The sequence below is a fragment of the Argopecten irradians genome, chromosome 6, assembly GCF_041381155.1.
Source record: "Argopecten irradians isolate NY chromosome 6, Ai_NY, whole genome shotgun sequence".
In the NCBI taxonomy this organism is placed as follows: domain Eukaryota; kingdom Metazoa; phylum Mollusca; class Bivalvia; order Pectinida; family Pectinidae; genus Argopecten; species Argopecten irradians.
Window position 1 is genome coordinate 41,760,115 of NC_091139.1, and position 26,910 is coordinate 41,787,024.

Here is a 26,910-nt window from a genome sequence, read left to right on the forward strand (position 1 = left end):
TTTTGGCTCCACTTCCGGAAATGCTTGGCGCTAAAATTGAAGATGGGAAAGTCAAAGACACTGAAAAAATCTATGGAAAACGATCAGAAAGAAAATGGAACACAGATTTCCAGGTATAAAAAGTTTCAGAATAACTCATTATTTAGTTCCAGTGAAAAAGATGTTCTTGATTTGACTTGATTTGTGAACTTCGATGTTTTTCTTTCTCGCCAGTGATGCAGCTCAGTCTGTACTCTGTCATCAAACAAAACTTCTTGATTTCTAGCTGACGCTGCATTCACTGGATCTAAACAACAAAGAATCATCTACACATGTGTATAATTCCAAAATTATGTATATAACTTCATAACTTCAAAATTTTTCAACATATATCTAAATGTGTTTGTTAAAATGTTGTTTACAAAGATCTAGAGACGTTGTTGCATTTTTCAGCTGTTTTTGTAAAAAAAAAAAAAAAAATGCACAGATCTATTAATTAGAAAGTTCCTATTAGCTATGTATGGCCTTGCTGAAGTAAACAATTATATTTGGGTAAATAATTAAATAAATTCAGTGTTCCAGATAGAGGGAGTAAAGAAGTAAAACATTCCCAAAACATAATTGAACTTTCAAGGAAAAACCTTACTCTCAATCACAGGTGGTAGGCTAGTAGTAGTTCCTGTGACTCAGAAATATAATGAAAAGACTATAGCATAATCTAGAGCCATGAATGAAAAAAATCGAAGAAGATAAGTGGCCAGAAGATAATCTTTAACAAGCAACAGTATAATTTCGAGAAAAGTTGGTCACCTTGTTAGTATTTAGGACATTTTAATTGGCCAAACTTTCAAATATTTTATTAGCCTACCACCTGTGCTCTCAATGATGGAAACAATTGTATTCATAATATTAAGGGAGTATCTTAAAGCTTCCAATGTCCGAAACTAGGGAGCAGATCATCTTCTTTTTTTTCTTCTTTGTTAACACACATCGCCGTCAATAATGACGATTATGTTGTGGTGGATCTATAGGGGTGCAAGGATCATTTTCAGGGTATATTGGGGAAAAGAATCGGACAAGAATTGGGAATTTTTAATCGCGAAAAGAGCGGTTTGGGGGAAAGTTACTGAACATGGTGTAATAGGTAATTAAATATTGTATAACTGTTTTATTTGATGTTACATGCTGTTTTTACATGGACTTGTATTGCATCAACAAAACAATCTTTTATCAGGACAGTTTTTTATTTTTATTATTCAAGGAGAAAAATCACTGGGATGTGAAGGGAATTAGTTTTTTTTTTTTTTTTTAGTAGATCTATAAGATAAAAGATGTGTGCAAAACTAATGCATGAGGGCTTCAAGGGCTAAGTGTGGTGCATTGCTACAGGGAGGCAATTCCATTTCCAACTCTATTGAAAGATGATGTTTACAACAACGTCAAAATTAAACAGACTTTTTTATAGAAACAGTCCCAAAATCTTTATTATCATGTACATTTGTACAATTTTGAAATGTTTACTGCTATAATACAACTTCAAATATTTCACTGTGAGCCCCTATTTGATAGTCTTTGTATTTAATTTGTTTGTATTTCTCATGAAAGAACAGGAGTAACATATTCCCTTTATAAAAAACTACAGTATCTGGAGAACTGGGTATGTAACTAAATGAAAAAGTAGCTCAGAACAGGGACTTAGATAGCACGATAGCTAAATTTGTATATATAGACAGATACTCAATGTTCTTGATGAAGAAATAAGGATCATGTTGTCCCCCTAGGTTTTCTTAAATAAAGAATTTTAAGATTGTGTCAGTATCTGTCAGTATCCAAGGAAAGAAACAACAAAATCAATGAACATAGCCTTAAAAAAATCTTAAGTTGTGGAAGTCTAATAACTTTCAACTGTACTGTATGGCATCATGATGCATTCTTCTGCTGATATCTTAGATATTATATATACATGTGTTTTTGACTTGTAGAAAGAGGAAGGCATCGGGTCAGCTTCAGCAGCCAAAGACAAAGATTATGTGGACCATCAACGATACAGAAACAAAACGTCTGTACAAAGAACTTGGTGTAGGAGCTTTGTCGTCTGAGAGCAGTAGCAGCAGTGACACTGACAGTTTAACAGAATTGACTCCCACAGTAGTCAACACAAACACAGTACAAGTTCCCCCAGGGGTAAGTGCTAGAACTGTAATGCATGAATTTCTATTTCTCGTACTTTTGAAAATTTTAAATCTATAATATTACAGAGTTCCTGTGACCTTAATCTCACTGAAATAGACAATCATTATATATTATTACAGTCCAACATAGAACAATTTATGGTAATATTTCCTGAACAACAATTTATTGTATTTTTTTGTGTGTTTTCATTTTCAGAATGTGCCCCTGAATGATTTTCAATATTTTATCAGTTTTGGGAAAATAATCTCATAAAGGAAAAATATTAATAGATTTGATGTTCTGATTTGTTTTGACATATGAGGGTTTTAAGGAAAGAGAGCAAGCTCTAATATTTAAATATATTTCCATATCATGTTTCTGTGTATTTTTGTAGGCTCCAAAGATCCTACAGCCCAGCCAGTGTCTGAACACGTCTATAGGGTCGGACAGACGCAGCAGTCTCTCTCTATTTGTCTCCTCACCAGTCAACTACACACGCCAGAAAAGCAAATGTGATATAAGCTTATGTGATACCGAAGGACCTGGTAGGTTTGACTGTTTAATTCCAACCATTTCCTTGACCCTAAATTTTCCCAAAATCAAAGTTTCTTGAAAACTATACAAAAATGTTGCATGAACTTAGTTAGTTAAAGCTTTAAATATTTGTGAATTGGCTTCAAAAAAGTATATAAATTACACCGGAAATAAAAAATCTTAATTGTTATTTTTTATTTCATATTTCATAATTTTCCCAAATCTTAGTTTTGGCGCTCCATTTTCCCAAATTCAATGCCACAGGCCCCATTCCCAAAGCAGTGAGAAAAAGCCCTGAATCATGTCTATATAGTTTATCACCTGTATTTGATGAATTCAATTAATTCTTTAATGAATTAAATTAATTTTGAATATTTCTAACCAAGAAATAGATATATATGTAAGTTCCTTTATATGTGTTGTTCTTTCTTCCAGATTATTTCAGCGAACTCTCAGATGAAATCATCCTTACTGTTTTCCGTTGGTTGCCAAAATTTACACTTGCAAAATGTTCCAGAGTTTGTCATAGATGGAATCGCCTGGTGTAAGTACCACAATAAATATGTCATTTCTAAAATGTAATATTTAAGAGAACAGCAGAAAATGTGACGGGGAAAGTTTGCACATGTACTATCTAGATGTATGAATGTAGTTTTTCTTACTGATATGACAATCCTATATAATGCACGCTATGTTAAACAGTAAAAGTAGATCAGTAGATAAATATTGAAGACCCCCTGGCTTGTAGTAGAAGATCTAAGAGCCCAAAAATAATCACTTTGTCTGGTTTTTTCACAATTGCAATTGGTTTCTGTATCAAATTCACCCATGAATTCCTTAGATCTGTGTAAGTTTGCCTCTGAAGCCCTGAGGTCAATGTAAGTTTACGTTCATAGTTCTTATAATATAAAGTTCACCTCTGAATATTTGAAGTTAATACTATCTACCTTTGAACCGATTCAGGTCTGATGATTGTCTGTGGAAAAGAATTGACCTGGCTAACAAGACCATTGGCAAAGGAACCCTTAGTCAGATCCTGGACAGGGGTGTACAAATACTTCGTCTGACAAAGTCTGAGGTAAGTGTAATCTAAGTTACAAATAAGCTACTGGAATCTTTTCAACTGAATTACTATAGTACAATTACACAATGCCTATTGTGATGTACCTTGTAACATTTCAATGCTGTCTAGTATTTCATAGACATACTCATTTATTACATAAAAGTTACCTGGTACAGATGTTCACTGTTTACAATATTCTGTTTATCACAAAACTAGTGATACCAATTTAAGACAAAATGTCAAAATTTGTCTATTAGTCGATGATTCTAGTGACAGTATAGCAAGATTTATGTAATTTAGTCTGTTTACAGTTGAAAGGAAAATGCATTCGTGAATATTCTTTGTTTTAGGTGGAAGGACCTCTTTTTTCTGGATTCTCAAGCATAATCAAGTCTACACGGTAAAATACAAATAGGGTGCAAATGAGACTCCTGTTTACAAGGGTGCAAATGAGACTCCTGTTTACAAGGGTGCAAATGAGACTCCTGTTTACAAGGGTGCAAATGAGACTCCTGTTTACATTTCTTTAAAGCTTTATTGCTAATAAGGAACATATTTTAATAGAAAAATCCACACCATCATCAAATGACTGCAAAACTGTGGATGATAGTGTTTTGAATCATTTAACATTATCAAATGGTCTGATAAATTATCTTATAGGATTTTATAAAGACATTTCAGGAAACATTGGTCTGATAAATTATCTTATAGGATTTTATAAAGACATTTCAGGAAACATTGGTCTGATAAATTATCTTATAGGATTTTATAAAGACATTTCAGGAAACATTGGTCTGATAAATTATCTTATAGGATTTTATAAAGACATTTCAGGAAACAATGGTCTGATAAATTATCTTATAGGATTTTATAAAGACATTTCAGGAAACATTGGTCTGATAAATTATCTTATAGGATTTTATAAAGACATTTCAGGAAACATTGGTCTGATAAATTATCTTATAGGATTTTATAAAGACATTTCAGGAAACAATGGTCTGATAAATTATCTTATAGGATTTTATAAAGACATTTCAGGAAACAATGGTCTGATAAATTATCTTATAGGATTTTATAAAGACATTTCAGGAAACATTGGTCTGATAAATTGTCTTATAGGATTTTATAAAGACATTTCAGGAAACATTAAAGGACTTTATGGTCTGTGGCCTAAATCTATCAAATTTAAATGTTTAAATCTCAAATATCGAGTACATCCCTGATACAGTACCTGTATGAAGACTGTATATCATTGCAGCTATAGTTGCTATGGTTACCATATTAATACATTTTATAAGTTATAAAATTGTGAAAAATTTCGTCTAGAAACCATTGTCGAGCGCAGCATTGAACAAACTTTTTGTTTCTCCTTAAGATATATCTTTAGTGCCTTCATAATTTCAGAAGACAAAAACTATCAGAAAATTAGCAGGGAAAAATTACCACATTCATATGCAGACATGTTAACCTTTGGTGAGGTAGATATTTGACTCCAAAGCGGTAGCACTGCACATGGCATTTTTTCGCGGCGCGTCAGAAATATATTAATAATCATTCAATAATATGCGAAATAATTACAAAAACATGTTTTGTTAACAAACTATGTTTTAACTTTGGTTATCACCATAGGCCTTGGTGTCTCATTTTGCATTTTTTTAATGTTAATAGTCGATTTTCCAATTGTACGAGTCTTAAGCGGCGCGCCTATTTTCTTCAATGACATAAGCGATATGCCAGACATACGCGAAGCGAAAGTAGGTTTTCACTACATGCAGACAATCCGAAACCTGGCCTGAAATGAAGTAAAAATAGGGTAAAACACATTTGTTGGGGCATCTGCAATAGTGAATCCATGTTTAGTAGCAAAGAATAAATGCACAGGGTCACGTTGATTAATTTCCCTACGACAAATCGGCAGTTTGAACGATGTAAAGTGTAAATAAAGCGACACAAATATGTTAAAAAACATTATGTTGCGAGGAGAACTAGGACCACAAAATACCCAGATACCCAACCTGCATGTTGAACATCATGTATTGCAATAAAAGCAGCAAAACGGAGACCTAAACAAGACATCATCAACTTATACCATAGATCTACATATGCATGGACTAATCCCTATTGAGATTCCTCCTCTAGACTCTTTTATATTCGGACGTCTGATAGAGTCTAGAGGAGGAATCTCAATAGGGATTAATGCATGGACATGTAGGCCTAAGCTCTTACACGTACAAATGTAGCTATGACAGTTGTTTAGTAACTCTCATATTGAATTAAGGCATCGTAATATCTGCAGCATTTATTTTAATCTCTTTTAGAGTACCTTATGATATCTCAATAACATATATAACAATGTTTTATGTATGATAGATAGAGAATCTTAATCAGACTTACATTTTTTTATTATGATTTATTAGGACAATTGATGGATGCAGGCTTGAAGCCTCTATATCCATATCAACAATATGCATTCATAAAATAAGTAAATAAATTCCAGTATATCAATGGCTATGATCCTACAATATAGACTATTAGATTTTAAAACAAATATTTTTCCAGTGTTTATGTAACATTACTTCAAAGTTGTATACAGTATCTGCATCTATAATATGTTGCGGCAAATTATTCCATATGTCTACTATTCTGTTACTGAAGAAATTCTTTCTTAATTCTAAATTGCAACGTTTCTTAAAAATTTTCTCAGAGTGACCTCTCTTGCCTGTACTGTCCATTTGGAAAAAGTTCTCAGTGACTCTATGATCATATATGTTTTTAAACTATTTTAAAAACAGTTATAATGTCCCCTCTAGTTCTCCGATGTTGTAAAGTTGGAAGATTTAGTCTTTCTAAGCGTTCCTCGTATGTTAGGTTTTTGAGTCCCGGAATAAGTTTTGATGCCCTTCTCTGGACATGATTGAGTGTCTATGAACACTGTGGAAAGTGGCATATCAAAGCGTTTAAGGAGATTAATAAATTTAATATTATCAAGCCATGAGTGTAAGATTCTATTCAATTCTATATCAGATCAGTACAATTGTGTTATGGAAATCTAGATAGAACTTATCAACTTTCCATTTAAGAGTGGTGGAATCAAGCTTGGAGTTGACATTTTTGTCAACAGAGACACTTGTGTGACATCATATTTTGATCATGACGTCATTATTTGTACCTATGATGTCTCAATAGTATTTTTAATTTACAGGTGTGTTGTGATATTAATGGCATTGCTAAACAGGCCAGTTGATTAGTTATGTGATAAATATACATTTGTGCTAGATATTATAACATGTCAAACTACTGTATATATATTATAAGAATCGAGCAAAATGCCAAGTCTACATCCTTATCCTTCTGTGATTCTAGCTAGTGGTTGTCATTTAAATAGTACCATTTACAATTTATATTGAATAAATAACTTTCTAGTGCTATTGTTACTTAGACATGACAAATTGCCCAAGCTAGAATCCAGTACATGTTGAAAAGACAATGTGACATCTCAATACTTTCACATTTTGAAGGAGCTGTACCCTTTAAAGTAAAGCCAATTTTGGACCAAACTAATTGAATTTGCGGTGCAATACGTCTTGTGCAATCTTGAGAAGCAATTCATGGAAAAATAAAAAATCACTCAATTGTAATAAATTTGTCATTTTTTATTCACTTATTTGTATAAAAAGTGTGTGCTTTATTGCTTATTTGTAACAGCATACACTAAATGTTTAAATAAATGCTATTAAAAAAAGGTAATGATCTATCAAATCCAATGAGTATATCCCTGTTTGGGTGTATTATAAATATCATGGTCACATATGACGGTAATATTCAGATTTCTCAGAAATAATTGATTTATTGTTAACTTATTAATGCGATTTTATGCAATGAAACCTCTTTTGATTACATACGTTTCAATGAGTATGGAGATTTTATCTCAATCACTTTCTTTTTGTGTTGTTTACATGAGGAAATCCCATATACACTGTAACCAATATATATGGAAGTTCACATCAGATATAGACCTTTTTGCTCTATATGCACTATTTTTAATAGACCTAAATGATTTTATATACAGGTCCTGAAGAACTAGGTACTTTTTTCCTTCTTTCCCATTGAAATGCAGAGACACCTGGTTCATACTTTGCTATGATAGATTCCAGCAATGATTGTGGACAGTGATGACAATCTATTGTGTCACAAATCTTGTGGAAGTTAAAAGCTGTCAGTCGGCCATATTGCATCATCTTCCAGACTTAATTTCCAGACTTCCCACAGGGGCTGGTCTCGATATCCTCAACAATTTTTGGTGCATAATTTCCAAGATTCTCTATCAATTGTTCTAAGGTTGAATTAAAATCTCACTCATGTTCTTAATCTGATTGTCAATTGAATAGGCAAGACATGAAGTGGTCTAATTCCTCTGTGACTGTTCAAATGATTCATCCATATTCTCATACAATATATCCATTTTCTGAGTGTCTGGATGCAGCTGAAATATGAATAAAATAACTTGATTTTAGGCTGTCCTTCTAGATCTGTACATTCACTACTTAACACATTTTCATACAAACATTTTTTGTAGGAACAACACTTACTGCAATACAGTAAGGAATAGCTAGTTTTACATTACATATATAAATTATCTATCAGAGCACTTTAATTTCCATGAAACAACATGTTAGTAGATTTATAGATTTGATCATGTGATTCCTTCACAGTTGGGTTTTATTAGTTTGACACCCTATTAATAACCAAGGTCATGTAACGACATGTCAGGTTTATTTGTGGATGAAAGCCACTGATAAGTGGTCAGTTCCTACCAATTGCTCCACATGGGATTCTAGCTTGCAAACCAGAGGTAGAGGGCTTGTAGTAGTATGTCGAGACATAAACCACTCGACCACTGCACCCAACCCCCCTCCTCCCCATTGATAATGAAAAGATTTCATATAAGGTTACCAAATCTTTTGGTTTGATTGATTAATCCAAACCTTAGTAAAACAAATATTGAAAAATTAGCAACTTGTTTCTTAGCATTTATTAGCATAAAAAAATCCTGCATATACCGCCGTTGTACCTGTTTCAGTTTCGCAGTGAAGTTTTTATGTCCAAAGATTCTCTGTCACAGGCAAGACATGAATCGTAGGTGTCCAAAGTATTCTTTCTCACCCCATGATGATCAGATCATTCAATACAGCTAGAATACCTGTAAAGTATGATAAATATAAGTTCAGCACATACCTTATGCATACATTTTCTACAGGTTTTATGTTTTTTTTTTTTTTTCAGTTCCAAATGCATCTGTAATGCATTTTCTTATATTGAAAAAAAAAACCAAGAAAAATACAGATATATTTATAGTACTAGTAAGTACAGTAGTAATGTAATTTAATCCATTTCAGCTATATACTTGTTGTAAATTTGTATGTGTACTTTCAACCTATGACCTATATAAAAAAATCTAGTGAAAATGAAGTTTGATTACTAAAGATGCTTCATCGCCGACAGAGCGTAAATAATTATTATCATTTGGACAAAAAATTAAGATTAAATGTGTATTTATATTACATCTAACTAACACAAAAATAAATATATACCAATGATTTATTTTGCTATTGTTGTCTGCACAATCAATACCTAATTCCATATGACTTTACCACCACACCTCCCAACTGGGAAAAGTTATACAACAAAAGGGGCTGCAATAGAGGCTCCAGCCTGGTTTCAAAAGTCATCCTGAGGAAATTATTGTTTGAGGAGCTTTTTTCCAAGCTGATAATTTAATAAACATATATTTTGACTTTGCAAATGATTTCTTAAACATATACTTCATTACTGTTTATAAAACGACATGATTGTTTTTATCAGATAATCGAAATATATTTTTTATTTTGGTCTACATTTTTACTAACCTGTCAATAAAAATGCAGTTGGCTGACATGACCTCTCCCGTGGATTTCTTTATGGAAAACCTAAATGGCAATATTTCCAGTTCATGAAGATCTGATATCGCCTTAGCCAGGAACATTATACAAATGTTGCCAGTATATGTTGAAGATCAAACTTTTAGCATGCCGGCTGTCAACAAATAATCGGCAGACCTCACAACTCCTATATGCTCCGAGTCTCATTTTGTCAGTAATCAGACGATTGTGTATAAACGGTACCCTAGTCAAAAATATCATACAAGATAAATGTTGGTGATCGAGATGTAAAATCTAGATCTAATGTTATAATAGATCGGGTGATTTCACTGCCTCACACAGTTCAATAAGCTCAACTTTTTAAAAATTGTACGTAGAGATCCCTAACTGATAGGTACATTGATGTAAAGCTTAAATATATTAAGTCATTGCTCGCTGCCATTTGTAAATAAAGTAATTCCGGAAGTGTTTTGTGTCTGGTGTTGGCGATTATAAAGGTGAAAACCAAACCGGAGAGTCCGATTCCGTCATGACGGAAAATGGACTATTAAGACTTACATTACATTTAGAAGATGAAAAATGCAAATAAATATATTTCATACTTTTATTTCAATGCTATTTATCACCTTTTTTAAAAGATACATTTTGTCTACCTTTTCTTTTTTTCCTTTTTTATTATTGTAATATATACTGGACTCATTTTCTTTTGATTTATGCAAGAAAAAAAAAATCAAATATTTGTTTCTAAAAAATCCCCCTGAAATTTTTTTTTATTTATTAAAATACTGAATTTTATAGGAATCCGCATCCTCTATTAGAATCACCCTATTCCAAAAAATGGCGGCCTTTACTATTGCAAAGTTTATGACTTTCAGCAGACACTATATGCCAATTTTACATTAAAAACGTGAGTAAATCATTTCAATTTTAAGTAGTGTTTGTTTTTGAAATGATGCTAACTAGTTTTAAGCACAAAATTTATTGAAAGGCCAAATTATTGTTTCTTCACGGTAGGCCTACGTAATACACATTAGACACGTGAAATAAGTGACACCACCAAGCCAAGGTGGAACTAGCCCCAGGCTGCTAATTAGCACCAGTGGGTGTTGGTCAGGGAGTGTTCACACCTCCTTTGTTTACTTAATTATCAAGCAAGTCCCCCCCCCCTGGTAGCCCCAATAGCCCCAATCGACTATAAAAAATTCAGAAATCAGAATAAAAAAATTAAGAAGATGTTTTGCAGAAATCGGAATATTTGGATATTAAAGCGGTAGGCGGAATATCAGCCTCAAAAGCGGTAGACTTCCGCCTGAATCGGTAGGGTTAACATGTCTGCATATGATGCATATTTCAGATGATTTCCATGTCAGCTAATGCTGCAAGATTGATGATACAATTGTATGTACTAAATAATATCAAGTACAACAACTTAATTTCTAAACAATTTGGGAGTTACATTACTTAATACTAATGTGGGGAACACTGTGGAGGAAGACTAACTGGCAACATCATTTTAGCGGTTTATGGTATCAATGCCTGTGCCTGTACTAGAAAACTCCAATAAAAAGAGTTCTAACATGTCTTTGTAGCACTTTCACCAGGTTGTTCAAAGTTTAGTACCTAGACCTATGACACCCCATGCCTGACTTAGAACCACTCTTACAGAGAGTTATAACATATATACATCTGATTTTCTCCAGGTTGTCCAAAGTTCAGTACCTGGACCTGAGTATGGCATCCGTACCGGTGCCTGTCCTAGAGGAACTGTTTTCTGTGTGTCGTGACCTGAAGAAGATCAGTTTGGAGCACTGCCAGCTCAGTGACGAAGTGTGCCAGTAAGTGAATAAGGGACGGCAGTCTTAAATCTATAGAAATTATACACAAGTACATCATGTACAGAGGACACCACTTATTCGAAGAACAATTTGCCGTTATTCGAATATTTTCGTTATTTGTATAAAATTCTGCGTTCCCAATACAGTTGAAACTGGTTATCTCGAAATTCAATGGACCAACGAAAATAGTTCGACTCATCCGGAATTCGACTCAAACGTAATGTCATTAGGTTGAATCAGAACGTGTTTTTTAACGATCCTTATCTTATGACTATTACAACCGGGTACATGCCTATTACCATGATCAGCATATTATCGTGATTTTCCAACTCGTTTGTAATGATTCCTAAATATACACGCACCCAAGCCAGTTAAACAAACATGTTTCCGGTCATGATCAGTCAATCAGTCCATGCTGTGTGTGTAATTGTGTAAACACGCGCCGTGTCTATGTACAGGTAAGTCACAATTGTAAAGTGACACTAATTAAGAAGCCAGACTTGAGAGGATTAGTAAACAATTCATAATTATCAGCCATTGTTGTAGTATGTTCCTTAGGCCTGCGTATACCGATAGCGATGTGTACAGGTAAACCAATCATGCGTTACAACAAACCACAGGAATGTCAATTATTTGTATACATATTAAATTTACGTAATAGATATTTTATAATTTGAAATTTTGACAGAAATTAAATTCGAGATAGCGACTACTTTTTTGGCTGAATATCCATTCTTGGGACCAGGAATTGACTTTGACACAACCGGAGTTTCGAGTCATCGAAATTCGAGTCAACCGATCTTAAAATACATATACAAAGAAGGGAAAAAAACGGGACTTAAAAATTAATTTGACTCAACCAGAATTTTGACTCAACCGATTTTGAGATAACGAGTTTAGACTGTATTTTCCTTCTTTATCTTTGTTTTTCAACTCCGTGTATTTGCATCAACTTTTTACATGACTTTCGGTTATTCGAATAAAATATCTGAGGAATTCTAAAGATGTATTTTCAGAAAAATATATGTTTCAAGATACTTTGCTTTTACTTATTTATTTATGAATGTGCAAAGGTATTCAACGCTGATACTCCACTACAATACTCTTCGTTACGCTCCAATGAAAGATATAACAATGCCTTGTTCAGGGTCACCTCAGCATGACATCTGGCCTAGAATCGGAATATCTCGGGACATACTATATGTAGCTAGTAGCCGTTTATACTTCCGAAGAATTATCCACACTGAAGATTTCATTGGCGATACGCTGATTGACTAATCGTAAGGGTCAAACTGGTGTGACCCCGAATGGGGCATTGTTAGATCTTTGTATTGGAGCGTAATGTAGAGCATCATAGTGGAGTGGAATTACAATTCTAATTTTAATTAGATTGAATAAAAAAATAGTCTGCTGCTAGTTAGACTTGATGAGATTCTAATGTTGGCTCCATCTGTATCAGACTGATTTTTATTGCTAGATGATAACGTCAGAAAGGGTTAATGGGTTTGGTCATAAATTAGATTTCATTGAGGTGATTAAAATATATTTGGACTTAGTTTGGGATAAAAAAAAGTATGATAATAACATGGACATGCATTGTTTTATCAGTTCTCAATGTAATTTAACAGATCCACATTATTTAAGGTGAGATTAACCAACAATTACAGTCCTGGCAGTCTCCTTTTAATAGGGGGCTTTTTTAGGTATCCCCATATATGAAGAAAAACAGGCTTGTATTGATTTCTTGTCTTTTCAGACATATTGGAGAGAACAAAAACCTGGAAGTCATCAACTTATCCATGTGCCAAGGAATAACATCAGCAGGTTTAATGCCAATCACAACCAACTGTCGCAGGTGAAAATGAATTATTTACATGAATATCAAGGAAAGGTGACAAATTCAGTTGAGGAATTTTAATATGAATTTCTGAATGATGCACTTGTATTTTTTTAAGCCGCTAATGGATGAGCCAAGCTATATATATATTACAAGCTGTGCGAACACTAAAACGTGTTGACCATGCCGATTTGAAGTGAAAACAGTGTACATGGAAACATGTATCAGCATATTTGGTCAAAAATGACCTTCAGTTAAATATGAGCACTGTCTTTTGGTTTGATTAGTTTAACGTCCTATTAATTAACAGCCAGGGTCATTTCAGGACGTGCCAGGTTTGTTGGTGGAGGAAAGCTGGAGTAACCACTCAACCACCGCGGCCCCTCTGTCTACAATTCCTAATTCTTAATAATTAAAATAAATAACCTGTGGATTAACTTGAACTAAATGACAGAAATAACAAACACAAACAGTTGTTTACTACATGATTATTTTTTTGTCCATAAAACAAACAGAAACAGTCCTGGTACACAATCATTTCAATGACATTTTTAATCACCTCATTGCTCAAATCAACCCTCCAGTACACATGTAAATGGAAAATAAGGCACACATGTTTCGTAACATCAGATGTGTAGGATAGATTGTTTTTAATTTGAATTAGCAATCAAAATTTGTTGTTGCAACGGCTTTTCATGTCATACTGACATAATTCTAGTTTGTAACTATTTTAAGTTTGAGTTGTTTCCCATCATGTAATGAATAGATAGTTTTATTTGAAATCAATTTTTAAATCCTTCCATGGGTAATTTTTAGGTCACCTGACCATAGGTCATGGTGACCTATTGCGATAGTCTTTTGTCCGTCGTCGTGCATTGTCTGTTAACATTTCCTTGTGAACGGGATAACTTTAGTAAATATATACCAAGCTTAATGAAACTTTGTATGTAGACTAACATTGGAATGACCTCTAACATGTTTGAAAATAAGCTTAATTCAAGTGTAATTGATGGATTTATTCCCCTTCAACTATTAATTATGAGTTAACATTTTGAACACGGTAATGTGAGTAAATATGCACCAAGCTTAATGAAGCTTTGTATGTAGACCTAATTGAAATATGTTACTATTTCATGAATAAAAGATATCAGTTGGCTAGTAAATTACTAATTTGTATCAAATATCAGGTGACCGTTAAGGCCCATGGGCTTCTTGTTTCCTCTTTAATTCTTTTTTTTTTCATCTTTAAAACTTTACTTTAAATAGAAATATGGATTATAATTTATTTGTACTTTATTTGGAATTCTGCATTTCCCCTCAGGCTGGAGTCATTAAATATGGCGTGGTCGGGTCTACAACGACATAGCGTGGTATACTTGTCCCTCTGTCTACCTTCTAGTCTCCGTAAACTCAATCTCAGCGGCCTCCGTGAAAACATCACTGATGAAGGTAATAATGTGTGTGGAGTTTGTCAGATATATAATGTTTGTAATCATGTTGGTGATTTTTAGTAGGGCCATTTCCTTGGAATGTTTATCTGATCCAATATCAAAGATCAGATCCACCATGTCGCTTCTGTCCCATTGTGTCCAGAGCTTCAATGACGTCACTCTATAAATAGAAACCAATCATAATGCTGTTGACATTAAATTGCTACAGGATAGGAAGTTTGTAAACTCCAAGTTCAGAGACAAAAGAGGAATTTTATTTAAGGAGAAAAACTATATCCAATAATGATAGAACCTCACAATTCTGTGTAATGATTGAATGCTTAAAAAAAATTACCATTAAAGGCCCACTACGGGAGTAAAAAGTAAAGGTCTCTTTAAAAGATTAATAACATCAGAAAATATATAACGATGGCCTAAGATGAGGTTACAACACCAAACATGTGCAAGATTTCCTACGTAATATATAACATTGTTGTTTTGCCGTCTGGCACTGTGATAGTCAACTAGTGGTGTAACGATAGGTCGACTTATCGATGTATTGCAATAGTTTTGCCCGCGATAGCAATAGGTCGATAGTATAATTTAAAGTCGATAACTATCGCGATATTAAATGTAACTATCGATTGTTTACGATAGTTTTTTCTCGGAGCAAAAATTACACTCAAAACAAGAATTTCCACTGAATCTGCCGAAATGTCTGCGTAGTGTTTATACATAAAAGCGTCTTTGAGATTTTGATCGTGGAAAGCACTTAATACAAGAACAACACAATTCAAACACAATGAAAAAATATCTTAAGCAAATATTGTTGCATTTTCACAAGCGTACAGATTAAATGCATAAATTTTTAAGTAGTTATTGTTTCAAACGTAAAATAATATCTTGGTAAACTCATACATTGTACAGTTGAAGGAGTTTTTGACTTTTTTCATTCCGGGTCCGTATTTTAGACACGGCCGCAAATTGCTCTTAGTGGGGTGTCAGAATTGACCCGATTCGATCAATATACCTTGCCATAGGTGATTACAACAACAACATGGCGGAGGTTAGCGGTGATTTTGAAATTGTTGCTAATAAGAAGGCAAAAGCAGCCGTATGGCAGCATTTCGGGTTTCTAAAAACAAAGGACGAAGTGTTTCAAAGCAAGAATCATAGACGTCTCGGCACTTGGAGACCTCGGCACTTGGTAATCTTGGCAATTTTATTTTCGGCATTTGGAATGTTCGGCACTTTTGAAAAGAATTCGGCACTTGGTTTGAAATATTATAACGTTTATCGCTGTACGAGAATTATTGACTTTCATTCCTACAATTTTCTCCAAATCTATGAGGGGAATAACTCGCTGTTTGTGTGCAGGTGCAGATGCACAGCAGTGACGACCGATGAAAGTTGTTAAAAAGTTGTTATATTTCAGTAATGATACAATAAAAATATTTCGAAACAAACACATTTCTAATTTATTAGCATTTAAGCGTTTTGATATATTATTGATATTTAACTTATTCATAATATTTAATGCATTTTGACTATTTTTCGATCATATTTCACTGTTCGTTTTTCAACGAATTTTCCATAAACTATGTGATAAGTGCCCTTTCATATGTGAATGGATGATTGAAATTCAGTTGATAAAACTTTGACGTCAAGGCCAAAAAAAATTAAATCTTAGTTTCTCAGGCTCCGCTGCATCGACATTTACCCCCCGCACCAACTTTTTTATGCGCCATAATTTAAAAATTAGAATCGAGACCGCCGCATCGAACGCACCCCAAATTTCCATTCGAACTCGCCCGCAATTTCCATTCGAAAACGCACCCGGAAATTGGCTCCAATTTTAGTATGCACATTTCATTTCCGGTAAAATGGCTGCCGATGTCAGCATTTGCTCAAAACGGAATGTTTCCTCCCAGGATTATGTATTATCAACTGGTTTTCTTTGGATATAGTGACGATTGAGATATTTAAAAGCTGTTCTTAAAGACTGAGTAAGAATTAACATTTTCTACATGTGTTTTCATTGATTTTCATGTCCTTCAAGTGAGAAAAAAATAAAATGTTATCTGCCGCAATTGTTTTCAGAGAAATAAAAAAAAAAAATATTCCCGCCGCCCGCACTGACTTTTTAAGAAAGTGGCCTGAGAAACGAACAATTAATTTTGTTTGGCCCAATATAAAGTTCTGCTGACGATAAAAATGCAGGTAACATAAAGATCTCTTGAAATAGGCCACGGAAAATTATACATTGAATTATTATGAAATCTGCAAATAAAAACTATCGTGACAGTATCGCAATAGTCTCTAGACTATCATGATACTATCGCAATAGTAACTTTACTATCGCAAAACTATCGTGATAGCCTTTTTGGTCGCAATAGTCACCTCTATAGTCAACTACCGCACGGTATTTAGGACAACGGCGGTGATGAAACGTGTAGTATTAACAGAAAGTAAATAACTTTTGAGACTATCAATCTAGTTTTACATTCCCATTTTAAAAATAAATAGTCTTTTCAGAAAGGTAGTGAGCCTTTAAATCTAATGTCTACAAATAATATATGCAAGAACATACTGAGGCTTTGTTTGTGTAAATGCTATTGTGCAGTGTGAATCTATATAATGGATTTGAGGGTGGTACCCCATTAATCACAATAAACTGCTCAGTTTTTGACAGTATAACAGCAGTAACCATCACTCTAATTCTCACGTTTACATACATGCATTTGTCTTTTATAGCCATTATTTATTCATTTTATGTTGAATTATATGAAAACAACAAAAATGCTTTGTAAAGAATCCTTGTAATCTGTCAAGGATTTTTTTTATGAGATGGGCAGATTCCATTGGTGTTTAAGTTTTATCTTGTTACAGTTTGTTTTGCCAGTATCCATCAGTCTGTGGGAATATTCCAAAGGAAATGCAGATTTTTGTTTGTTATTGTTATTCTGAAATGCGTACCATTAAAATATTTCAGGTTATTTATTTGGCCGAGACAGACCAAATTTTGTTGGAAGCATAACTAATAAAGTTTATATATTCACTGAAGTAATTCCTATAGTTTTTACCCATATTGGATGTTGGTTCTCCCCATATGTATTTAAACAGAATCTAGCCTGCTTCTGTGTATCCATGTAGCTTCATTTCTTTGTTCTGCCTTTGACAATAAATGGAGAAAGCCAAACAAAAGTATGAATTTCCAGGCCATTACAGCAGCGGTTGTGGCTGGGTTTACATTTGTGTTCTAGTCAACATTTGACAATAATAATCAGACAGACCTTGTGGACAAAGACTGATTAATTTTTACAAGTTCTATTGTACCATAAAATATGCTGTTGTGAGTGTTTTTAGCATATCTAGAGTTGTAATCAAAAGGAAAATTAAGTCCCCAGACTATGGGACTTATTCATGTACCACATGATACCCAAAGAATTTGTGGAGTACTATATCTCCAGTGGTATTGAAATGTAACTCTTTGTAATGTTCCAGCTGAGATACATGTAGTGCAGAATATTATCTTTAAACGTCATTTCGTCATCATTAGACACAACAGTCCTGCACACACTTTATCTAGTATCACACGGTACATGAATTAGTTGCATAATTATTGGTTTCTATGTATTAATTTAGTTCCGTAGTATAATGTTGATGTATTATCTATTACCCAGACAATAGTTACTGGTTTCTATGTATTAGTCCAGTAGTATAATGTAGATAAACCCATACAATAGTTACTGGTTTCTATGTATTAGTTCCGTAGTATAATGTAGATGTATTATCTATTACCCAGACAATGTATTAGTCCAGTAGTATAATGTTGATGAATTATCTATTACCCAGACAATAGTTACTGGTTTCTATGTATTAGTTCCGTAGTATAATGTTGATGTATTATCTATTACCCAGACATTAGTTGATCGTTTCTAAGTATAATGTTGATGTATTATCTATTACCCAGACATTAGTTGATCATTTCTATGTATTGGTTCCGTAGTATAATGTTGATGTATTAACTATTAACCAGACAATAGTTAATGGTTTCTATATATTAGTCCATTAGCATAATGTTGATGTATTATCTATTACCCAGACATTAGTTGATCATTTCTATGTATTGGTTCCGTAGTATAATGTTGATGTATTAACTATTAACCAGACAATAGTTAATGGTTTCTATATATTAGTCCATTAGCATAATGTTGATGTATTATCTATTACTCAGACAATAGTTACTGGTTTCTATGTATCTGTAGTATAATGTAGATGTATTATCTATTACAGAGGTCCTACAGCTGGTGAAGACTTGCTCTGGATTGAGAGAACTTGACCTCAGTGACTGTACCATACTAACCTGTACATCTATAGACCATGTTGCCAATCACCTCAACAGACTGGAGTACCTCGCCCTCAGTCGATGTTATAGAATACTGCCTAGTTCCATTCCGTAAGAATTATCAGAATATATTTTAAGATTTTTTATTGTACATGAAATAGATTTTAGGCATTAAATCCACAGAACACTACCCCTATATATGCCCCTGTCAAGGGTAGACCATAAAGTATTTCACTTTCCATTTCTAGTTTACAGGACCATTGTAACCCATTGGTTACAAAAATTTTAATTTCATGATTTGTTTGATACGTTTCTATTCCATGAAAAAGAAAGTCTTGCATAGGCTTTGCTTACTTATATATGATCTGGATACTTTAAAAACTTACCTTTCCATAAATGTGGTACAACGAGCAGGTGTCTTCATTCTGCTATTATTGTCCTTCAAAAAGACCTTCATATCTATCTGTCAAAAAATAATGTCTCAATGAATTAGTGTCAGGATTCGAGGGTATTGTGACAAAATGACTGTCTGCACTTGAATGTTGTGACACATTTGAACCTGAGTTTCTTTGAAATGTTGGTTGTTGCAGTAATGTGATAAAGACTATCTTAAATTTTTGATCATTTTTCATTTGAGAATTTGCTTGTGATTACCTCATCAAATTCTTTGGATACATCACAACTGGGTAATGCTTTCATTGACATCAAAATTATAATTTTACTTGCCAAAGCTCACAAAATAAAACATCTTTGACTCTTTTTATAAAATCTTATATGAAATGAACACTCATTTGAGAACCTATATACGAAGCTGGGGTATTTGCAGTGCTCCAGTTAAGATGAGTACAGGAGTAAAATACCCATTGAAAATCGGTCAATTACCCCTAAAAATTGTATGAACGTGTACAAATTACCCCTACAAATATTTGCATTACTCTACCCAATTAGTATGAGTATTTACCTGGTACACTGGAAATAAAATCAGTAGAATTTAGTAAAATCAGATAAATTCCAGTCATTTTTTCAAGAGTCTGCATCATTTGTGCTCTTGTTTCAGATAGATATTTTCACAATTGCTAGTTTATCATTGATTGGTCTATAGACGTTTATATATACCAAGTAACCACATGACTTTTATCTAAATATCTCTGTTAAGTTTTGGGTTCCCACAGAAGTCTCTCCTTCAAAAATGTGAGTACAATTACTCACCCCTCCAATTATCTGGAGCACTGTAATTTGTATCCCAGATATTTCTAGTTTCTACCCCTTTTTGGAGGAATAATGTTTAGCTAACTGATTATCTTTTGGTGTTTTCAGAAAGCTGAACCAGTTGGATTCCCTATTGGCAGTAGATGTATTTGGCATGCTGCGAGAGGGAGCTCTACAACAGCTGCGCGAGGCCATGTTCCGCATAGAGATCAACAAATTTCCATTCTCCAGCATCGCGCGGCCCACGACAGGAATCCGCAGAACCAGTATATGGGGACTTCGTGTTAGAGACAATGTGATATAGGAGTAGACCAGGATTTCTGCCTGTATTTATTGGATTGACTGTAGTTTTAGTTCTAGTTAATACTCAGAAGCTGGTATTAATAATTTGTACCATCCTACAGATACCATCACAATTGTTTTGAGGAAGCTTTCATCGATGTGTAGAAAGCGCCTTGATAAATAATTATGCAGCTTTAGTGAATTTTGTATTTAATTTCATTACTTGTTTTTTTAAATACTTGAAATTACCAAAACTCTGTTGGTTGGAAAGAATTTATAAGAATGCACCGATTGTGTTTGGGAGAGAAAAATCAACTTCCGAATTCTAGAATAATTCTTAATGTTTACTTTGAAGATAAATTACTGTATAAAGAATAGCTAAACAGATTAACAAATTAACATGTACAAACATGTTTGAAAACTGAAATCTATGTTTAAAGTAAAAATGAGGATGAAATTTAAACTTCTCGTAAAAATGCTTGGAGTAGTTTTGATTTATTTTGAAATATTAATGGAACATTTAATTTGATGATGAGAAAGAAATTAGCATTTGTATTGATTTTAAATGGTATTTTATTTAAGTTAAATTAGCAATGCAATTAGATTTAGGATTGTTTTCTTATTTTTTGTTTCTAAAAACACTTTTACGGAAGTAGAATTTTTGGCATGTTCTTTTTATTATTTAATTCTAATATGTGATTTCTTATCAGTACATTGAAATGGTTTTTAGTAATTCTCACTAAGGAGGTATGTACACAGCCCTATTGATATCTTTATAGTCAATAAAAATTGTCTTTGAGATGACCAAAGTTTTAGTTCCACACAGAATTGTAACAAGGGATGAAAATTTTCAGCCAATTGGCTGATTTCAGTCTTTTTGACTGAATAGGTTTCTGGTACATATATTTTTAGCCTTTTTCAGGTTTTTCCATTTTCATCTCTCTGCAACATAGTGCTAATGTTGGTCAAGATGGCACTTTATTTGAAGTTTTGAGTTTAGATAATGGAATGAACTCGGGAGAATGTACCTGCTAGAAGTATTGCTAGCTGTGAGGATATATATAACTCAATCTAAAACCTTACTTATGCAAAAGTTGTTCTACAAGATACAGTGTATTAAAGATGATTATACATGAAGGTCACATTCTACAGTAAAGAGTGACTCTTACCACAAAGGGAGATAAATCTATTGGGCATATCAAGCAATTGAGTGTATTTCTTTTAATGTACATCTTTTTTTCCTTGTTTTAAAGCAAACGTTTTATAATCACACACAGAAAACGTTTTTTATCATGTGTACTGCATTTTGTAAAACTCCTGGAATCAACATGTTGTTGTGCAGTGTTAAGGGGGCACCATTGAATGAATGACTTAACTAGACAACATATAATTTTCACTTGATATCATTAATTTTTTCATTAATATTCTTTACATGAATGAGTTTATTTTGGACTCAAGTTCCATTTGAAAAGCTATCAATTTTAAAAGCCCCATTCATAAAGTGGCAAAAAAACATTTTAGATGTTTACAATTCTACATTTAACAATATTTTTTTTGCTCTTTGTGTCGTTCTTATCAAGGTAATTTTCATTTTAATTTTCATTATTTTTTGTAGATTTTTATGTATATAAACAATATTTTAAAATTTTACAACTTGATAACATTTTCCTCCATTTTCCTCCATAACTTTTTAACATTTTCAATAAGAATTATGTTTGAAAATTTCCATAGCCTATGAAACTTTAAAATTTAAAATTTTACATTTTGCAGACATGGTATTGTTTTTCTTTTACAATAAATAATGTCTTTTTTTTTAATAATAGGTGATGGTAATATTGTTAATATAAATCATCAATACTAGCTGAAAAAATAACTACAATAAGATGAAATACAAGTGTAGTTTTTATTAAGGTTACATAGTCACAAACCTTCACATTGATTGTGGTTTTATATAGTGTAGGCTTAACCATATATAGTTATAAAAGGTGAGGAGAAAAAAAATTCAGAAGTGATTATTAATTAAATTTAGATGGTCGGGATTTACTTTATAATACAATGACATGAATTCAGATTTGAAGAAATGCATCCAATATTATCTTGTGACAGCAAATTATGTGATTACCTCATGAAATTCTTTGAATACCTCACAACTGAATAATGTTTTCATTTAATGATGTCCAGTATAAATGAATATAATTTAATATACATTGTATATCAATGATGTCATAATGGAAAAGCTATTGTAACAAAAATCATGGAATGAATGTTGGACAGTTGAAGGAAGGCATCCCTTGATACTGAGACACTATTAATGTATTAATCACTGTTTTAAATGTACTGATTGTATCATATATGTATACTAATTCTGTGAATGAAATATTGATCCTAACAAATCTTACTGTCATGATATAATGATCTGGTTAAACTGCAGCAATTAGCTGTAGGAAGAATATGTTCATGTTATATGTAGCAACACAAATAATTATGAATTTATCAAACTTTTTTAAGCCAATGAAATATTTTTGTTTGGCTGAAAATTTAGCAATCCATTGTAACATTGTAAATTGATACCTATATTCTTCCCAAGGCATTAATCTCTGGGGCTCTAGTGCAGACCATGTTGACCTTTATTTTGACCTTTGACCTATATTAAGTTGAAAGTTTAACCCTTATTCCTATGCTGCTACTGTAGGAGGACTGAATTCCTTTGTATATTAGTAGTAGAAGTTTGAGCTGTTTATCTATAAATATGAGAGGATTACAATATTGTTAATAGTACGGTAAGGTAGGCTAGTATTAGAGTGATCAATTGTTTCTAAGTTATTTGGTGAAAAAATGTTTCATTTTGTTATGGTTAATTGTTAAATGTTGGACGGATGCAAGCAATATTAACTTTAAATGTGAGTTAGAAAAATGTTTGACAATAGTCAGGAGGCTTTGTACAGACATTTATAATTAGTGCCTTTGTTATAATAATTTGATTGGATGTTGTTATTTGGAATAAATGTAAATCTGACTGCTTACAAAGAATCCAGTTATAGTCAATAGTAAACAGTATGGTTTTGATTTTTTTCAAGGCAATTTATAGAATAAATAGTTCTACAGTTACTAGCATTAAAAGTTTCATTCCCTTTTTAAATCTAGGTGAAGTTTATATTGTAAACCAAATTCTTTCTGTGGCAAATTGATTTTACATTTGAATGCCAAGCATTTCATTTACTGCCATGCATATGATTTCGCAAATTACAGTAAATTCTCACAGCAATTTATTTTTGGCAGATTCTATTAGCAGCAAGATCCACAGAAGTTCATTTCACATGAATATAACTTGGTTTACAGTATTTTTAAGCATTTTTGGCAGCATTTTTTCAATGATTATGTTATAGATATGCTCAATGTGTATTGTGTGTTTGTGTAATTGATTTTGGATGATTTATTATTGACTGGAGTAACATTAGTCACGAGATGTAGTCAGTTAAACAACTGAAATCAAATAAATCTCTTAATGAATAACGAGTTAATTATGAAATAAACCACCGTGAATAGACCAAGTGATTTGTGAAATTGTCAGCTCACTGGCTTTGATTGATGTCAACAGGTTGTTTGGCAATGTGCTCATTATGTCTGGAAATTATTCAGTCTTGAAATTTCATTTCATTGCACTAGTTGGTGGCCACCATAAGTTTTTTTTTTTTAATTCACACAATTTTCATTCTGTTTAAATCTTTATGAATGTCATTCTCTTTTATTAATTACTCGTTATGATGTTGTTCGTTTGAAAAAGATCCCATATTTAACTTCATATGTTGTGACTAATACTATTATCATACGTGTATGGTAGATTTTGTGTTTGGTATAGTAATACTGTTGAAAGTTTGGTATAAATGGGTTTAGTATGGTGATACTATAAAAAGTTTGGTATAAATGGGTTTAGTATAATGATGCTATACAAAGTTTGGTATAAATGGGTTTAGTATAATGATGCTATAAAAAGTTTGGTATAAATGGGTTTAGTATAATGATGCTATAAAAAGTTTGGTATAAATGGGTTTAGTATAATGATGCTATAAAAAGTTTGGTATAAATGTGTTTAGTATAATGATGCTATAAAAAGTTTGGTATAAATGGGTTTAGTATGGTAATGCTATAAAAAGTTTGGTATAAATTGGCTTGTATAATGATGCTTTAGAAAGTTTGGTATATGTGTTTGGTATCTCAAGTACCAGCTGTTGTAAGGCGTTTATACAAATAGCTAAGGGTAATTATTATTGAAAGTATAATCACCTTTGAAATACTGCCCACAATTGTATAGTAACTGTGATGTGTAAAAGTGGTGTTTGTTCATTCATTGTGAAACTTGATGCATAATTTGTATCGGCAAAGTGTTAGATTTGTTTCAAAATCTCCAGTTCATTTGATCATAGTCCTTGCCATTTTAGTTCTTTTTTCACTATATTTTTCGTGCTTTTTTAGTTGTTGGTTTCATGATATTACATAGGCTAATCATTCCTTCTTTTTAATCAGTTTCATACAAATCAAATTCACACTCGGACAAAAATCTCATATAAAGCAGGGCTTGTATAATTTACTGAAATAAGGGCTGTGGTATAGATCAAATAGTTTGTTTTCAATAAAAAAAAAAAATTCAAAAAGTTTAAGTGTTCTTAATACAGAAATACTTTAGGAGCTACTTTCTTTAGGTACGTTTATAGGATGTATGCATGCGTAGTTGGATGATAGAAGTCCTGTTTTGCCAATTCATGTATATGGCTAAATACATGTATGTTAAAGACAAATAAAAATTTAATTTAAAAACAATGTGTTATTTTTTAATTTTTTATTATTAAATTCAATAATATGTCATACTGTATTTCAATCCTATATATTTTGTTTGCTACACGTTTGTCAAAAAAGTATGTTTCATGGTATAGTATTTTGTTCTGCCATCAATCTGTCTGTCGTAAATAGTTGTTGCCCGACGATATTGCCATACAGTTTTAAAGCAAATTCTTTTATGTAGGAACTGGTTTGACGGAGAAGTGTGCGGAGGTTAGATACCATAACTACCATTGCATACAACCTAGTAAGAGAGGTTTAGGGTTGTGAAGTATAGTGTAGAAATCTTAGACAGGAATGGGAATTCGGAAGTTAGGGTAAGAACTTAACACATTGAAACAGAGATGCCCAATAGAAGATAGGATTGAAAGGATAAGAGCTTGTAGGAAAATTGAGCCGAGAAGAAGAAATCAGTGAGGACCTGCCTATGAAAGTCGACAAAGAAGTACTTTGGGATGAGCGATCAATGAGCTCCAAAGATGAGAGAACAACATCGGAGAACCACATTGCAAATGCGGTGGCTGCTACCGAAGAAGCCATGGAATTTACAAGTTTCTACTATGAATGCACAAGAGACCATTCTACACCAGCTGATAGTGTAGAAACGCCATCACATCGCTGAACATGTCGCCGACATTGTACAATGATACCATGATACCAGGGGGATAACAGAAGTTTGTTATTGTACAAAAAGTACAATAAAGGTATAAAATCTTATGTTTACCCCAAACACAGCATGTCAGGATCACAAATGTACGTGCGTTCGGTGATAGGAATAACATGAAAGATGTTGAGATACTGGAGGACCGGAGATGAACACTATCGATGATGTACAGTTTGTCCATCACACTAACTACCTATGTTCAGACACGATGAATACTATTTACATTGACAAAACAATTACCTTAGAGTGCAGATGGGACATATCCTACTTATCGTCGACAATCCAATGTCAGAAGATGGCAACCTTTTGAACTGGAAGAATCTGACGAAAGTTACAGACCAAACCAACGATTCCAATTCAAGTCCTAGTAGTGGCAGGATGCTGTTTGCCCAATATTGTCTTTCACTCTTATACAGCAACGCTTAGCGTCCCTCATCGACTGTACAGCATGACATCTCAGCTGTAATTAACACTGTCTTCTGAGTTTAAAGTTTTCAAATGAAGACTATTTTTGATATGTTTGATAACTATTTCAAACACTCCAGAGACAGCAAGGTGCGGGAAGCTCGGAGTGGTTAGCAGGACAGGACATAAGACAGTGGTCGGCATTAGTAAAGCTGAGAACACCTTGGAGCTTCAGTACGTTAGTATGTGTTGAAGGAGGAATAACAGTCGACCATTTTCACCAGGGAATCAGAGTAGAAGGCAAGCTAAGACATTGAATGGTAACAGTGGATAGATCAGAGATAAAAACAGCAACATAAAACTAGAGCAGTTGAAGTCGGCCAGCAAGAATTACGAAC

At 33.1% G+C, this 26,910-nt stretch overlaps 1 protein-coding gene and 2 long non-coding RNA genes across 3 annotated transcripts; 1 reads left to right on the forward strand and 2 right to left on the reverse strand.

Moving 5' to 3' along the window:
• Positions 1-20: 20 nt before the first annotated feature.
• LOC138325927 (S-phase kinase-associated protein 2-like) lies at positions 21-22,270 on the forward strand. The gene is made up of 11 exons (XM_069271950.1): positions 21-113; positions 1,962-2,163; positions 2,546-2,696; positions 3,121-3,229; positions 3,649-3,763; positions 4,099-4,148; positions 11,367-11,501; positions 13,258-13,356; positions 14,660-14,787; positions 19,065-19,227; positions 20,434-22,270. The coding sequence occupies exons 1-11, from the start codon at positions 43-45 to the stop codon at positions 20,627-20,629; spliced, it is 1,419 nt and encodes a 472-aa protein (XP_069128051.1). The 5' UTR covers positions 21-42; the 3' UTR covers positions 20,630-22,270.
• Positions 7,412-10,218, reverse strand: LOC138325926 (uncharacterized). Its single transcript, XR_011208839.1, has 3 exons — positions 9,655-10,218; positions 8,820-8,948; positions 7,412-8,231 (listed from the first exon to the last, which is right to left on the reverse strand). It is a non-coding gene; the product is annotated as an uncharacterized lncRNA (long non-coding RNA).
• On the reverse strand, positions 14,781-26,811 carry LOC138325929 (uncharacterized). Its single transcript, XR_011208840.1, has 4 exons — positions 26,348-26,811; positions 19,503-19,579; positions 19,135-19,214; positions 14,781-14,949 (listed from the first exon to the last, which is right to left on the reverse strand). It is a non-coding gene; the product is annotated as an uncharacterized lncRNA (long non-coding RNA).
• Between the last annotated feature and the right edge of the window lie 99 nt (positions 26,812-26,910).

Bases quoted from the DNA above. Each gene is read 5' to 3' on its own strand.
- LOC138325927 (XM_069271950.1), top strand. From the start codon at position 43: ATGGGAAAGTCAAAGACACTGAAAAAATCTATGGAAAACGATCAGAAA. The intron at 114-1,961 runs GTATAAAAAGTT...TTTGACTTGTAG, and splicing joins AATGGAACACAGATTTCCAG to AAAGAGGAAGGCATCGGGTC. The intron at 19,228-20,433 runs GTAAGAATTATC...TGGTGTTTTCAG, and splicing joins ATACTGCCTAGTTCCATTCC to AAAGCTGAACCAGTTGGATT.